The 17,452-nt window shown below is 39.3% G+C and overlaps 1 protein-coding gene across 2 annotated transcripts in view; it reads right to left on the bottom strand.

The window, feature by feature from the left end:
- The window catches only part of LOC111576171 (cytohesin-3), a 46,232-nt gene that overhangs the window by 7,185 nt on the left and 21,595 nt on the right, over positions 1 to 17,452 (bottom strand). Inside the window, exons 1-9 of one of the 2 annotated variants that reach the window (XM_023281730.3) lie at positions 15,420 to 15,531; positions 8,008 to 8,090; positions 7,798 to 7,862; positions 6,156 to 6,222; positions 5,924 to 6,042; positions 5,514 to 5,594; positions 3,200 to 3,312; positions 1,547 to 1,695; positions 985 to 1,096 (exon numbers count right to left, since the gene is read on the bottom strand). In XM_023281730.3, the coding sequence (XP_023137498.1) occupies positions 985 to 1,096; positions 1,547 to 1,695; positions 3,200 to 3,312; positions 5,514 to 5,594; positions 5,924 to 6,042; positions 6,156 to 6,222; positions 7,798 to 7,862; positions 8,008 to 8,090; positions 15,420 to 15,444 (814 nt within the window). In that variant the 5' untranslated portion in view covers positions 15,445 to 15,531. Of the gene's footprint in view, positions 1 to 984; positions 1,097 to 1,546; positions 1,696 to 3,199; positions 3,313 to 5,513; positions 5,595 to 5,923; positions 6,043 to 6,155; positions 6,223 to 7,797; positions 7,863 to 8,007; positions 8,091 to 15,419; positions 15,532 to 17,452 lie in introns of those variants that run through there. The other variant, XM_023281731.3, reaches the window with a different exon arrangement.

Raw genomic sequence — 17,452 nt, 5'->3', positions numbered from 1 at the left:
TTTTTCCAATAAAGCACAAGTTAACTGTACTCCTTCTTTGCTGTTCTTTTCTTCTAATATGCAGGTATTGGTACATAAAGAAAGCTTGCCATTTGTTAACAGTGGAAACAGAAATGATTCATCTATTTCCACAAGTTTGACAAGATATTTCCTGCACTATATAGGTTCAGTTGGTACATTGGTGCCTCTCCAGTCATTGATTTAACCTTTAAAAACTCATCTCTGTGCATTAAAATCACATATTTAGAATATGTTTCATTAAAAATAACCCCTTCCTGCCTTTAAACGGCTTAGATGTAACTCCATATGGTCGCTTGCTTTAGAATATCCCAAAATATGCTGTTGTTTGAATTTGTAGATGTCTTATTCTTAGACATTCCAGCAATAACTGTCGGTATTTACAGCATAAACCTGCTGGATTTAATTGAAATATTTTATTACGTTTTTGTACTTACTGTTTTTAACTGAACCATGCATGTTCAAACTGGAAATTAATTCTGAAAAAGAAGAACTACGGAAAGCTCCACCCCACAAGATGACCAAATTGGTTTCTTAGATTTGTTATATATCAAACCAAACAAGTCTGAATCTGTCTTTTTGTCAGTATGCTGCAGTTTTAAGGTGAAAATACTAAGCCATGCTCACAATATATCTCCCGACATATTAAAAAACACCATATGGACATGCTAACAAGCTAAAAACCTTGATTTTCAAAGAAGGCCAATAAGAATCTCACAGTCACTATATTACTGATTTTTGCAATACTTCAAATCTGACTGGATTTTATCTCAGGTGTTGAAAATATCCAACCAGCAGACCAGTTCAGTGTCTAAAACATGACGTCTCACCACCAAGTAACAACAACTCTGTCTGTCAGTTTAAATTCTCTTGAGAATAAAGCCACAGTTGTGGAGTGAAAATTGCAGGAGTAACCAAATTAAGTCCTGCAGGATGTCTTGCATTCTCACTCGGACTCCCACTAACCTAATTTGAGCAGCCATCCTTCCCTGTCGGGGTTGAAGAACGTGTGCGTCAGGTCATTCCCGTCGTCCTCTGGGATCTTAAAGGGTTCGCTCTTGATGCTGTCGTAGAGATTCTGCACAGAGAAAGAAGACCATTATTTATTATTCATTAAAACCTCCAATCGACACTTCTACCTCCGTCTGCACTCATCTATCCAGCCTTCAGATTAACGTTGCATTAAACACGATGCTGATAAAATCTATTTCGGCATCGGGAAGCGAGTGATTCATAACTCGATGACTCTGGGAGAGTCTTTAAGTGTTTTTTTGGTACTTTTATAAATGAAGCCAACTGTATGTGGGTGGAAAAACTTGTTTTTATGTCTTTTTCTTTGAGAAAACACAGAAGAACATCAGTATCTCATTCTGCAGAGCTGCAAATATCTCAGTCAGTGAAGCATGACTCTGCTTTACATGGCAGAGAACCCATGTATAAACAGTATGTACAAACCATGGTATCACAACTTTAGCAACACAAGGCTTCAAATGCACCCTCGCCAGGATATATTTGTCTAAGATCTCACCCTGAGTAGCTCCTCTGGGAGGTCTCCGCCCTCGTTGATGCCTCTGTTCATGGAGATGAAGCGCTCCACTGGGGGCTTGTCTCTGACGTTGGGGTTGTGCAGGCTGGTGTTCAGCATAATGATGGCGAATGACAGGACATAGCAGGTGTCTGTGGAAGCAACGGTACAAGGATTCACTGGAAAACCTGAAGAACAGCACAAGACTACAGCTAGATTATGGACTAGTGTGGAAAAGATTGAAAATGTTGATCTCCCATTGGTTTGTGTGGTTTGACATTATAATACAAGAAAGGAAGGAAGGAAGGAAGGTAGGGAGGGAGGGAGGAAGGAAGGAAGGAAGATAAGGAGGTAGGTAGGTAGGAAGGAAGGTAGGGTAGGGAGGGAGGGAGGGAGGAAGGAAGGAAGGAAGGAAGGAAGGAATGGTAGGCAGGAAGGAAGGAAGGAAGGAAGAAAGGAAGGAAGGAAGGAAGGAAAATAGGTAAGTAGGTAGGTAGGAAGGAAGGAAGGAAGGAAGGTAGGTAAGAAGGAAGGAAGGAAGGAAGGTAGGTAGGTAGTGTAGGGAGGGAGGAAGGAAGGAATGGTAGGCAGGAAGGAAGGAAGATAGGTAGGTAGGTCGGTAAGAAGGAAGGTCGAAAGGTTGGTATGTAGATAGGTAGGAGGGAAGACAGGAAGGAAGCTAGGAAGGTAGGTAGGTAGGTAGGAAGGAAGGTCATCTAAAATTTATCTAAAATAAAATAGAGTATTACGAGTACAGAAAACATTAATACAAAGTGTTATAAGAGCACATAAACCAATAAAACGTGTTATAAAGTACAAAAGGTGCAATGTGAGAATAGAACCAATAATAAAGACTATACAGGCGAAAGGTCCTGGTGGTAGATTCTTGGTTTATTACATGGTTTAGTTGAGTCTCTGCCCTTGACCAAGATAACAACAAGGTCCAACTTCACATTTATAGAATTAAAAATATTCAACCTGACTATCCTGGTTCTAACATGACAGCACCGCTGGTGTGCAATTCATTTGTCGGCAATCCATCAGCACATCGTCTCATCACCAAATTTTAGGTCTCAGTCTAATAAAAGGGAGAATTTAATCAACAAAAAGCCACAGAAACCCACTGATCCACATCATAACTCACCATCCAGCCAGACTAACAGTCTGCTCTCTGATTTATCACCCAGTGACCACTAAGTAAGTCTGGGTGTGTCACCGCTGCACCACATCAATATTCATGACCGGAGCTGTCACCTGTGTCCTCCTCCACAGAAGAGCAACGGGCTGAGACTGCTCTAACGACCAACTATTGACCAGAGATCGATTTCATGATCACTGCTGGAGACACGGACGCTGATTACACCAGGATTAGCGAGCAACCTGCTAACCCACAGCGGAAAGTCACCAGGTTCAGACAAAGAAGCCTTCATTCTGTGTGTTCAGAGAGTGTTTTAGGAAAATGCTCCAGTTGTGGGTGAAGATTCAACGTCTGAGGGAAGACAGACAGTCAGAAACATCGATCTGAGTCTGGGGTGGTCCGGCTGGCACGAGTTATCTGGACTGTCTGGCTGAGTCTGACTCATATATCTGTCTGTGTGTGTGTGTGTGTGTGTGTCTGTGTGTGTGTGTGTGTGTGTGTGTGTGTGTGTGTGGTACCTGTGGACTGGAAGACGCCGGGATTGCACTGGCAGTACCTGGAGGCAAACGCCTCCATCATGCGATCAATCTTCTGGGCTTCACCGGGAAGTCGGAAGCTCCACAGAAACTGCCTGCACCAGCAGAGAGATGCAGAAACTTTAATGACAAGCCATGAAATATTGATGCAAATGTATATTACAGTATGTGGATGTCCGCTAGACATTACAGACCATAATATACTGTATGCCTCAGATGTTCTGTTACATTAAGAGGAGCAAGAATCTGGGGAATACATGAAGTCAGCTTCACTTAGCTGGTCTCTAGTGTATGTAGACTAGTCAAGAAGTCAACTCAGAGATGTTTGCAGGGCTGATTCTATTACAGTTACAGCAGCACATTTGTGTTTTTTTCCCATTTTGAACATGGATTTACACAAAACAATCATCTGGTTTGATATGCATCTTCATGTGACACAGTATTTAGATTGAGGAGTCTTCTGTGGAGACTTTGCACACAAAAAAATACACTGAGGTTTCTTTACATTAAGAGGAGCAAGAATCTGGGGAATACATGAAGACAGCTTCATTTAACTGGTTTTTAGTGCATGTAGATCAAACTTATCTTTAATAGGACACTCTTCAGAACATAATATGATGAGTAGAGGCTGGAATTAACTTTACATGGCTGTGCATAGAGAATGATTCAACTCAGAGATGTTTGGAGGCTGATTCTTTTACAATTACAGCAACACATTTATGTTTTTTCTATTTTGAACATATGCAGCCTCATGTGACACACTGTTAAACTTCTGCAGAGAACCTGATGCATGAAAAAAAATCTAGCCTCTGCCTCTCTATTTGCTCGCAGTGACGGTGTGATGAGGCCTCCACCCTGATCCTAGCAGGATCTGCACTGCCCATCCAGAAAAAAAGTTGCAAAAAAAGTCACACACTCCAATATTTCATTGGACCGCCTTTAGCTCGGAGAACGACATACACTCACTATGGCATCGTTTCAATAAGGTTCTGCAATGTGACAGCATTTATTTCTGTCCAGAGTTGCATTAATTTTCTACCAAGATCTTATATTGATGATGGGAGAGTCGGACAAAGTCTTCTCCAGAACCTCCCAAAGGTTCTCAGTGGGGCTGAGGTCTGGACTCTGTGGAGGACAATCCATCTCATGCTCCCTGATCCACTCATTCATAATGTGACCCCATGAATCCTGGTATCATCATCTTGGAACATGTCCATGAACATCAGGGAAGAAAAACTCCATTGATGGAAAGACCTGGTCATTCAGTATCTTCAGGTATCAGCTGACCTCATTCTTTGGGAACATAACGTTGCTGAACCTGACCAACCCCAGATCATAACTCTAACCCCCACAGGCTGGTAGGAACTAGTCATGATGAGGGCATCACTTCATCTGCCTCTCTTCTTACCCTGATGCCCCCATCACTCTGGAACAGGGTAAATCTGGACTCATCAGACCACATGACCTTCTTCCATTGCTCCAGAGTCCAATCTTTATGCTACCTAGCAAACTGAAGCCTTTTTTTCTGATCATCCTCACTGATCAGTGGTTTTCTTAGAGCTACAGCTGTTTAGTCCCAATCCTTTGAGTTCCTTCACATTGTGATGTGGAAATGTTCTTACTTTCACTATTAAACATAGCTGTGAGTTCTACTGTTGATTTCCTACCATCATCTAAGAGTTTGTTCTGACCACAGATGATGGTTCTCCACTATCCTCCAGGTTTTAATAATGTGTTGGACGGTTGTTAACCTGATTTTAGTAGTTTCAGAAATCTCCTTAGTTGTTTTTTTGCTGGATACAGGCCAATAATTTGACTCTTCTGAGACAGATTAACATCCTTTCCATGACCACAGGATCTGTCTTCCAACATGTTGTTTAAGAAATGAGAAGCTCCTCACTGCATCAGCTAGGGTTAAATAAGTTGTTGCAGCTGAAACATAATCTTCACTGCAATAACTATCCAATGGAAGGCTCTTACCTATTTACTTAGTTAAATCCAGGTGGTGAGTTTTTTTTGGACAGGCAGTTAAAGATGCTGCTTAAAACTCATCAAGTATATCCTAAAAAATCTTCCTCAAATGTTTGCTCTACTAGGGTAGACTAGGGTAAAATGTAGAGCAAACATTTTAGGAAGATTTTTTAGGATATACTTGATGAGTTTTAAGCAGCATCTTTAACTGCTTTGTAGTGTTTTGTGATGTTTTGAGCTTTTTCACTCATGCATGAGTTGTATTTTATATTCACACCCACTTGAGGTTTCTTATTTTCCCCCATTTTTTTGGTCATTAACTCACCTTAAGGCTTGAACAAGGTTGAGGTCTGCAAACTCGTGAAGTTCCACAAACGCCTGGAGGACCTTGATGTTAAAATCGTCCCTGGAGGAGACGAGAGGGACACAAGCTCAGCTATTTACACGTCTTTAAGTCAGACAACAACAGAAGAAACAGATTTTTACACAAGTTTGGACACACATTAGAAAGTTCAATCGTGTCACATCAATACTCTGAGACAAAAAGCCCTGCGCTGGCTGACATCCCTGTTGTTTTTTCAGTCCCATCAGTTTCGATTTCCCCTTGATAAGGACCATATGTCCCCTCAGTTATTTCAGATCGCGGCCTCCTGTCGCTGCTCTGCTCCATAAATCCAGACCACCGGTTTACTGAGCATGGCGGAAGGAAACCAGAGAGAAAACCGGAGAGCTCACCGTTCTCCTAAGTAGTCCCCGATGACGGTTTTGTTGAGGCCCTCGCCTTTGTAGAGGAACTGAGCAATGTCCTCAGGGGTGTTCTGGAGAAGATCATTCTCCAGAAGAAACTGGATTCCCTGTTTGAATAAAAAAAAGAAGACACACTTATACTTTAATTAACTATTTTTGGCCTGTTTGTCAAGTATTTTAAAATCCAATTCAAGATCAGATGTGCTGATTCTGATCTGACCTTTTTAGGGTCCATGTTGAACTTCTTCCTCCCCATGGCGATCTGTTTGTTTCTTTGTGTGGTTTTGCTGCGATTAAAAACAAAACAAACAGAAACTTAGAAACATCCCTCACATGACAGCTGGGTGCGGTGATGTTTGTTCAGTAGGTCAGTTTGTGAAGGGTTTTCTGTGTTTATTCACCTCCCTGTCAAATGAAACAGAAAAGCCTGGAAATATGTTGAAGCATGACAACATGTGACTCCGCCGCATCGTCGCTTCAACATTTAGAATCATATTTCCAGTTTTAACGTGACTCTTTGCAGCCCACAGGGAAATCTGCACCTTTGTGTGTTTGTGAATTCTCCCTGAGCTTCCTGAGTTCCCAAAATAACCTGAGACGCTTCGCCAGCTGCACCTGAGACACGCAACCTCACTCCACCTCATCAACCAATCAGACGAGGGCCTGTTGGCTAATGTTTAGTGGGGGGACGGTCCCGCTTCACTCCTCAAACAATGGAGGATTAACATGAGCACACAAACAGACAAAACGACAGGTGTGAGCCTCACAGCCACAGTAAGTGTACGTCTGAAACATTAAAACGCTAGAAGAGACCAAAAAAAGTGACGAGTTGATCACCAGTTATATTAATGACTGATTAATGATTTTAGTCACCCAACGAGTGAACATATTGATTTTCTTAGATTTTAACTTTAACAAAAACAAACAAATTTGAGTATGAGTTTTATCTCCAGGCTTTCTAAAATTAAATAAAAAATTAAAATAATTATTTAATGCATGAAAATCAATTCATTATTTTATTAAAATATATTTAGAAATAATAAATTAAATAATTCTTTAAAATTATAAATCAAGTTAATAGAATTCATTAATTCACAATAATATTAATAATAATGGTGTTTTATCAATTACATTCTATTAAATAAAGCCAATACAATTAATAAAATATAACAATAATAAGAATAATAATGATTAATATTAGTAATAATAATGATAATAAATAATAACAATTTCATTAATTAAATTTTATTAAATAAAGTTAATATAATTATAAAATAATAATAAATTAAAAATTAATAATTATAACAATAAATTTAATAATTACATTTTATTAGATAAAAAGTTAATACAATGAATAAATAAATATCAATAAGATTATTATTATTATTATTATTATTATTACTGTTAGTACTATTATTTATTTGTTATTTATTTATTTATTTTATTATTTTTATTCACTTTATTTATAATGTTTAAAAATGATTTAAAGATTCACAATTTCTAAATATGATTTATTATTATTATTATTATTATTATTATTATTATTATTATTATTATTATTATTATTATTATAACAATAGAACACAAATTGATTAATTCTGTATTTACATTTTTCCCTATTTTTTAAAATTGTTTTATGTAACTAACAGACCAAATAAATTAGATCAGTGGATAGAACTGTCAGTCAACAGATAATCAGGTGGCAGCTATTCTGATAATTGATTAATTGACTGAGGAACAAATCAGAATTTGTCATCTTGCATTCTAGAAAAATTTGATGGGTATTTTTTTTATAATTCTGACCTCTTGAATCATGAATGTAAATGTTAGTGGCTGCCCTAAAGTAAGTAATAAAAACTCACCTCTCCCCGACACAAGTCAGCTGCTCGATCTCAGTCATGACCTCTGCGATCTCAAACTTCAGCCGCTGCAAGCAAAGAACTCAGTCACTTCTTTCATACGCTGAAGCTTCTCCATCCAAACATCGAATTAAATAATCGTATCGTATCTTCACACACACTTGAAGAACTCTTGTTCAGAATCATTGAGAAAACAGAAGCGCTGCTACTCACTTCAATATCATCCAGCAGCTCTTTTTTCCTGCGTCGGATGTTGGACAGCTCATCTCTCTCCTCCAGAGACAGGTCCTCTGGTACTGGAACAGAGGAGGGAAATGGAGGTGAGGGGCAGCGTGATGAGCACGGATTAAATTAATTCACCTTCCGAGCAGCCAGTCGGAGTGGCAGGGATTAAGCCTGACAGCGCGTACCTGTCGCCTGAAAACATCCCAGAGACTCCAACTAAATTAATACAGCAGCTCATTTCAAAAACCCAGGATTAAATACAGAAGAGGAGGTCCAGGCTGCTGTTGGTTCTCCTGCAGGAGGTATTCAGATATTCCTTTTAGAAATATTACAGTTAAACCTGATTTTTTACTTTGTGTGTCACCTGAGATGGTAAAAAGTGGTAAATTATAACACAATAATGATAATAATAAATAACAATAATAATATTTCATTAATTACATTTTATTAAATAAATTTAATACAATTAATAAAAAAAGTTACTAATTACATTTAGTTAAATGAAATGAATACAATTAATAAAATAAATATTTGTATTTTATTATTTTATGAACTTTATTTATAATTTTTAGAACTTATTTAATGATTTATAATTTATAAACATAATTCATGTAATTTATCATTCTTAGTATTATTATAATTAATATTATTAGTTATATTTTATTAAATACAGTTAGCATAATTAATAAAATAAAAGAACAGTTATATTATTATTATTATTATTATTATTAATAATAATAATAATAATAATAATAATAATAATAATAATAATAATAATAATAATAATAATAATAATAATGTAATATGGTATGTTGTGAATTAAAATGTATTAAATAAAGTTAATACAATTAAATTATATAATAATTTAATATAATAATAATAATACAAGTAATAATAAATAATAATACCAATAATAATTATAATCATAATATTTGTAATAATTACATTTTATTAAATAAAGTTAATACAATGGTTCAAATAAATATTGATAAGAATAATATTAAAAATAATAATCATATGCATTTTATGTTATTATTGTATTCACTTTATTTATAATTTTTAAATATAATTTATCATTATTATTATTACTATGATTATTATTATCATTTTTATTAGTATTTTAACAATAGAACACTAAGGTGCAGGACTTTATATTGCAGTAAAATGAGTCTACAGTGAGCATAAAAAATGCTCAGAGTCCAGTATTCAGTATATAAAATCACTAAATTGTGTGGATGTATTCAGCCTTGATCTTCTGACTTCACCTGTCGATGTCTCCAGTAGTTTGCTAATAAATTAATTCATAAAAAGCTATTTCCCGTCTTTTTACAGTCCCTCTTTAAACAGGGTTATGACCTGAGCAGATTACAGCCACGTATGAGGAGGAAGTTTCTCATGAGAACCACAGAAACTGTCATAAAAAACACCTGAGCACCTGGCCAGCCCCGCCCCCTCAAATATTGGCTTTCTGACAGTCGACTCTCATCAAAGTGTCTTAGGTGTAATGTCCAGAAACACGGAGCGAGAGATGCATGTTTCGCTGCATGTATGCACAGGTGAGCACACGCTTTACACGCCAAGTACATTTCTCACACATGACATCTATTTCATCCCCCGAGCCGACTACTTATCCTTCATTTAACCACGCCGGCCCTCTTTCCTCCACATATCAGAAGGCAGCGATCCATTTGAGAGGAAGTAGGTCATTTTCACACGGAGCTACACCAGATTTCCTCACTCTCATGCACACACTCCCCCTCTATCTCCCCTCTTTGTCTGCCTCCAACCTCGGTGCTTGAAGATTTAAATCCCCCCCAACTGAATCATACTGCTAAGCAGCTTTTGCAATTCAGGCCCACAAACCCCCACGACTGTAAATAATGGAGGAAAAAATGGAAAGTTATTTCCTCTGCTCTTTATCTCTCTGCTGCATCTCGCTCTTCTCACACCGTCTGAATGCATGGTCCTGCTCTGGAAATGAGAGAAGCAGCTATCAGGTTACTGGTTATCACAGACGAGCAGTCGGTCAGCATGCAGATGGAACTTCTTTAACTCTCACACGAGATGCAACAAAAGAACGAAAAGACAGAAGCAGATACAAGTCATTTTAAACCGATACCTCATTTATAGATGATTATACATAAGTGGGTCGGATGTTAACGGGTTATAAATACCAGAGTGAGATTCAGACATGAATCACTCCTAACTTCTGATCACATCAAATGCAGTTCTGAAGAAAAATCTGATTTTATGACAACAACCTTGACACTGTCTTCACTGCTTTTCGGTTCCAGAAATGTTATGACGTCTGTAAATGATTCCCACACAGCTGCCATCATATTATTAGCACATATTATACGTTTCTGTAATGAATTAAAGTGGGAGACAGATTATTGGGGCTGTGGATGGGTGAACAGGATTTTCTATTTTCATATTATTTGTGTAAATCATGTTTTTCTTGTTGGGCTGCACAGTTTTAGACACTTTTAGAACTTAAAATGAATACGGGGGTTCCTGGTTTACGACGTCCTCAACCTACGGTTACGGTTACGTGGATCTAGTTGGCGAGCAGAGCAGGCGAATACACACAGCACTATGTTAAACAGCTGTTAACGGTGCAACATATTCTGTTACTCTGTTATTCTGTTACTCTGTTGTTGTTGTATTCATACTGTTTTCTGTTATCTTCCTGTAAAATGACTCATACATGCATGAAAGTTGTTGGTATTCATGACTTTTCCAAAGGACTGATCAATATCGTGATGCACGTAACGGCTTTGTTTTTCCATTTTTGCCGAAGTTCCAACTTATGGTGAAAATCGACTTACGTCACGCCATAGGAACGGAACTCTGGCATAAGACGAGGACCTCCTATATTACAACTTTGTAAAAAAACACATATATCCCAGATTTTATAAAGACCACTTCAGAAATCAAGACGAGACAGAAAAGAGGTAGAATGAGGGAAAACCTACTGAAAAATGAGGCCAGTGAGGAATGAGTGAAACCTTGATTTGGGAAGAACAATATGCAAAAAAAAAACTCCCCAAAAACTCAATAACTAGAAAGCACTCAGAGAACGCAGTACTCCGCCAAGGCTGCTCAGTCACTGTATCATTTATGAAGGCTGAAATCTTTAAAAAAAAAATGTGGATCCAGACTATAAGCTGCATCACTGCCAAAATCTAATCACTTGGTCCTTGTGTCATTTCTGACCTTCCATGAAAATTTCATCTAAATTCGTTGGTCTGTTTTTTGAGTAATGTTGCTGACAGACAGACAGACAGACAGACAGACAGACAGACAGCAATCGTCACATAACTCTGCCGAGGCTCCGTGTCCTTGGTGGAATAATAATAATAATAATAGTAATAATGATGTGATTAGTTTTGACAGATATTGGGATTGTGACATGAGGAGTGATTTTATTGCAGTTTTTTTTTTTTTTTTTAAATAAAAAAATTGTTTTCCATCAAAAAACTAAAAAATGTTATTTTTGCTGCAGTCTGTGCCAAATAAAGATGCTCCTTGAAATCTGGAGAATGTGCTTTATAGGCACCATGGTGCTTCATTTATAATTATAAGGTTAGGACACATTTTTCCTCAAAAAAAAAAAAAAATCTAAAAAATTGCAGCTCTTATGTTTTGCATATTGGACCCTCTGGTGGGCCAGTTTTGGCCCGCGGGCCGCATGTTCGACAACCCTGGTATAATTGACTTCTGTTCATTTTTGTTGAGCTTGTGATCACTGACCCCATGCAAAGTCTGCGTCTGACAGAAACAAAGACACAAAGGGACGTTCTCGGGGCCATAACAGGACATAAAGGAAGGTTTTGGGAGTGATGCAGGAGGAGACACCAGCCCAGCAGACGTCCTCACACTCTGCCTCCGTTGCTCTCCATTCTTGGCTTCGGCTAAGTCGTCTCATAAAGCAGTAATTGTGGAGCGAGGAGACCCTGCAGGCAACCTACGTCTGTAATGCGCAAAACACTCCCCCGTGCCTCCTACTCTGGTGAAAGAGCTGGACTGGACCAGAGAAAGGGACAAATTGTGTGAGGAGAAGGGATCTGTTTGGGTTAATAATCCCCCGCTGTGTGTGTGGAAAAGTCAGGGTGATCTGATACCATTGTGAGGGCAGCTACTACATCTGATGCATTATACATGAGTGGAGGAATCTGCGTTTATATAGTTCCATAGAGAGCAGACCTTGTGAAAAAAAATCCATATTAGGTTATACACAAACACTCCACATAGATTACCAATGCAGCACGGCTCGGCCTTTTCACATGAGGGGCTGCTGTTCCAGTTACAATCAATACATCATCATAACAGCTCAAACTTGCATGCTTCGCCTTTTTCCCCTCCGCCGGTCGCCAAGCCTGCACGGATGAGTAACCGCCACTGTGCTGGAGTTTTCTCAGACAGACACGTGGTTCAGGATATTTCCAACACAAAGGTCGCAGAGTTTCGAGCTTCCCCTTTTCAAAACTCACACACACTTTTAGCTTTTTAAGCCCGAAGACCCCCAAACCAAACGGGTCGCCGCCGCCTCCACGGGTCGCAGGAAAGGTCGGTCAAGTTGAGATCAATTCAGCTGAAATCTTTAGTCTGATCATAGTAACCCTCTGAACACCAAAACCCAACAACATGTTTTAAAAAAATCCCTAAAATTACGTGTATTAGAGCAAGAAACTGTAAAAACAGAAAGAACAGTCAGATTTTTAACTTTCCGATGATCCTTGAACTGCTCGTCTGTGATGCCGCAGGTCAAATGAACCAAATCGTCAGCAAAACGTATTAATTCTATGTCACATTTAAAATACTGGCAAAAATAAATAGTTTACTTAAACCAGATTCTGTAAAAAACTAAAAATTCTGTCAAACTTGCAGGCACTCGAGAAATGTTGTACAACTTAATTGCAGGTTTTTAATTCTAAAAAAATAACTTATTTTTTCCTTTCTCGTGATTTATGGCTTTATAACTGCCACACTGCACAGAAAACATTTAGAATTTTCTCTACTTCTAGTCATGGTTGTGCTGTTTCCATAGAGGTGCAGGACTTTATATTGCAGTAAAAATTAAGTGCATGGTGACTAAAAATATAACTGGAGCAAATAAACATCCAAAAAAAGTGCTGCTTGAGGGTTAAAACGTAGAAAATTCAAAACATTCATTCATGAATCTTGTCTTCCAGTATTTAGGTCATTCTCAGGTCTTATGACTCCATTTTAACTGTAACTTATGACTTTCCCTGCTCTAGACTTTCACCGGGGTCATAAACAGGCAGACTGAGTTCACATGTAAATTGTTCCTGCCACAGATAACAGAATCTGTGTTTCAGGTCCACCCACGATGCACTTTTACGCTTGTATAATCTCAATAACGTTCTTTGTTGCAGTCGAGGATCACCGTGTCGGTCAGGACCGCCACATAGAAGCATAACATTTGATATTAGTGGATGAGGGTTGACCCACATGTCAGAGCTGCTGCCTCAGCTTTACACTGAACTGATAGCCGAGGGCCTCGACGAACACATGATTGTTCAGTCAGTGAGCGTCTGGGCGCAAAGACCTCGGTTCACTGTCTGAAGCTTCTGGACATACAAGAGCCGAGGATCCGATCACGGGGCTTTAATTGGCAGATCACAGCGTCGACAAGTAAACGTCTCTGACAGCAGCATCCTTGGCCCCAAGGGCAGCAGAGACGTTTATACAGATCCAATGTAACCCTGAGTGCTGGATAGACAACAAGCATGATATACTGTATGTGAGCCATCGGAGGGAACCTTACCTAGGGATGGTAATAATGAAGTGTTTATTGAATAAATGCTATTGATAATTTAACTGAATAAAAAGATTGTTAAGTCCTCTGCTACCCATGTAGTTGGAACAGCCTGTGTGTTGAGGTGGCTTGTTTGGATTGTATTGCTTGCAGCTGGCTGAAGATCAAGCTCAACTGGAGCTCCAGACCTGCTCTTAGCCCTGGTTCTCCACACCTCCCGGCCCGTCCGATTGGTCCACCACCACAACTCCTCCTCCCACAAGACTCCAGCCATCATCTCCCCTGGAGTACAAATCTGTAGCCAGACTCTCAGTCAGGTTGGCTGGGATTTAATGTGACCAGTTGGCTCTGGTGCCTCTTGAGTCGTTGTGTTTTGTGTGTGTTCTGCAGGTTCCATAGGTTCCATAGCCACTGAGGGGTGGCTACCCAGAATATAGCCTATGTTAGTGGCTGCTATTTCGGTGAGGAGCTACCAGTCTTGGTGAAGACTGTAGCTCCTGTTAGCAGCCAATTAATTTGGTGAGAAGCTACTTGTGACTTGTGTGTAGCCACTGAGGGGTGGTGATTTGTGTGTTGTGTCCAGTTAGGAAATGTGTGTTTTGAAGCACCAGTCTTATTTAGTTAATTCTGTGCACTGGGCACTCGTTTGTATTAGTTTCTGTTGTTTGTGGTGGGTGCTGGTATTGTGTTTAGGTTTGGCTAAGGAGTTTAGCTGTTTATTTTCGCTCAGTTAGTTTTAGAACTCTGTTAGCCTTTGTTTGGGTTTATTTGGTTCTTTGATTTAGGAACATCCACCTTTGTTTGACCACTTTTGTGTCACTTCTGTCAATGAACAATAAATTGCTTTACCAAACCAGTTACATCTGTTTTTTTTTTGTTACACGCAGCTGCCCCTAGCGGTTGGCTGGTAGCAAAAATATAAATGAAATGTATGTCAGAAAATGTATCGTAGATAAGCTGTAGTACCTGGTAACAACCACAGGAGACCACTCAGACTACAAGCAAAGAGCATTGTGGGAGTTTAGCCAGCGAAGCGCCACCAAGATTAAGTCTCTGCTAACGCTTAATGCCTTCTGGACAGATTTTGTCTTTTGTCTGTGAGCTATCACCTGTTGAAGGCGGTTTTGTAGCGACTACAACAGAACATGAATTAGGCACCCCAAACTTTACCCATTATTATGTTTTCTTTCTCCATAATAAATTAATTAGCTTTCATATCAGCACGAGTTAATAGTTTCTGCTTTCGATTAGAAATTTCACTCAGCAAAACCTGTTTTCCATTGAGGACGATGACAGAAAATAACAGAAACCCTTCCTGACCTGCAGCGGGACAATGGAGGGGACGTCGGCAGCGACTGTTAGCGCTGGGCGGGTCTTCCCGTAACAATAGCAACCACACAAACATGAGGAAGGCCAATGCTGTTCCCACAACAGGCTAATTAAGGAGCGCTTACACAAGTTCACAGGAAAGCCGTCGCTGGGCTGGTGGTGCAAAGAATGATGTAAGATGCCGACACACTGACAAATAAATACATTTAATCTGACTCAACACAATCCTCCAATGAGACCCTATTCTTTTTACATTTTTCTTTATGCATTTCCAGAACAAATTACATACCGCGTCGCTTCCCCCCAGCCGTCATCAGCAGAGGTCAGTCAGTGCAGCAGCTGAACTGCTTCCAACACTCATGTGAGCTGCTATAGCGGCTGGTAGGTGTGTAGTAATTGTTTTTCCCTCCAGCGTCATCACACCTACACAACACTCAAGCATGCACAAGAAAACGCTGACATACAAACGCACACTGGCAGCCTGTCTGACAGCAGTCGTATGGAAATAGCTCACATTCCTCCGACCAAACCGCCCAGTCTGGTCCGACTGGCTCGCCTCATCCATGTGTCCGCATGTTTTTAAACTCTTCAGACACATTCAGCTCCAGCATCAGCCCCAATGAAGAAATCCAACTATCAAAGTGCTCATGTTTACTTCAGAAATCATCAGAGGAGGCAGCAGCAGAGCAAACTCATCAACAAATCAGAATTTATTATCAAAAAGATCTCGTCAAGGTTAGCTTTTAGAATTCGCAACTGAAGTCATGAATATATTCAGTTTCAGTCAGTGATCACCTGTAAACCCATCCATCCATCCATCCATCCATCCATTATCTATACACCGCTGGAGTCTATCCCAGCTGACTCGGGTGAAGGCAGGGGACACCCTAGACAGGTCACCAGTCTGTCGCAGGGCTACATACAGAGACAAACAATCACTCTCACATTCACACCTACGGGCAATTTAGAATGATCAATTAACCTCAGCATATTTTTGGACTGTGGGAGGAAGCCGGAGTACCCGGAGAAAACCCACACATGCACAGGGAGAACATGGAAACTCCATGCAGAAAGATCCCGGGAAAGCCGGGACGCGAACCAGGGATCTTCTCACTGCAGGGCGAAAGTGCTAACCACTACACCACTGTGCAGCCTCACCTGTAAACATTATCTTTAATTAAAGTGGTTCCATTGAATCAGGGCTGCAACTGATTCAACTGTCAACTAATCTGTTGATTATTTTTTTAATTAATCGATTAATTGCTTGGTCAGTAAAGTATCAGGAAATGGTGCTAATGGTGATTGCCAAAGCCTAAGATTTCTTGTTTTGTTCACATTTTCTTAAACAAATGCTCAAACTGATTCACTGATTACCAAAATAATCACCAATCAAGTGAAAAGTTGACAACTAAGTGATGAACTGACCAACCGTTGCAGCTCTTGATGTTCAATGACTATTTGATCTAAATAATCATAGCTATGAGGTTAATCAGCTAGAAATCTGGATTTAATTTGGATATTTTTTACAGAGATTTTTTTTGTAATTTACATGCTGCAATTAGCTGATAATTTCTTTATTAACACAACTACAAAAACACACTGATGTTACTATCTTTGAGAGAGCATGAATACTTTCATTGTTTTGCTGATCCTGTCACACAACTAACTTAATTCAATTATTACTCCGCCAAGGAATGGCAGAGTCATGTGACGATCAGCATACGTTTGTCCTTCTGTCTGTCTGTTACCAACATCACTCAAAAACGGACAAACGGATTTGGATGAAAATTTCAGGGAAGGTCAGAAATGACACAAGGACCAAGTGATTAGATTTTGACAGTGATGCGGCTTATAGCCTGGATCCATGGATTTGTTAAAGATTTCTGTATCATTGTGAGATAGGCATGGCGTCACTGTAACTATGACAACAAGTGAACACTACGTCAGCTGCCTGCTGACGATCACATGATTGCAATCCTGCTACAAATCCACCGCTGTGGACTTATCCGTTTGTAAATCATACAACAACAACTGATTAAATTGTGGGGGTGTTTCTGAGTCCCATCAATTCCTGCTGCCCGCTACATATTTAGGTCACGTGATTCAGTATCCGTACAAAACATACACATGCATAACACACACCTGTGCTCAGTGCAAGGACTATTTGTTTGTGGGTACATCTATATTAAATGGACACATTCTATAGTTAAATACTGTTCTATACTGTTGATTGACATAATCTACCAACAGTGATGTGGATCGTTTATTTTAACTAGAGAAAACAGATTAATAACAACTTTGAAGCATGTTTTCAAAGGTTGT

The sequence above is a fragment of the Amphiprion ocellaris genome, chromosome 19 (genome assembly GCF_022539595.1).
Source record: "Amphiprion ocellaris isolate individual 3 ecotype Okinawa chromosome 19, ASM2253959v1, whole genome shotgun sequence".
Lineage (NCBI taxonomy): Eukaryota > Metazoa > Chordata > Actinopteri > Pomacentridae > Amphiprion > Amphiprion ocellaris.
The sequence above is the reverse complement of the archived record's forward strand: the minus strand, read 5'-3'. Positions and strand labels throughout refer to the sequence as shown.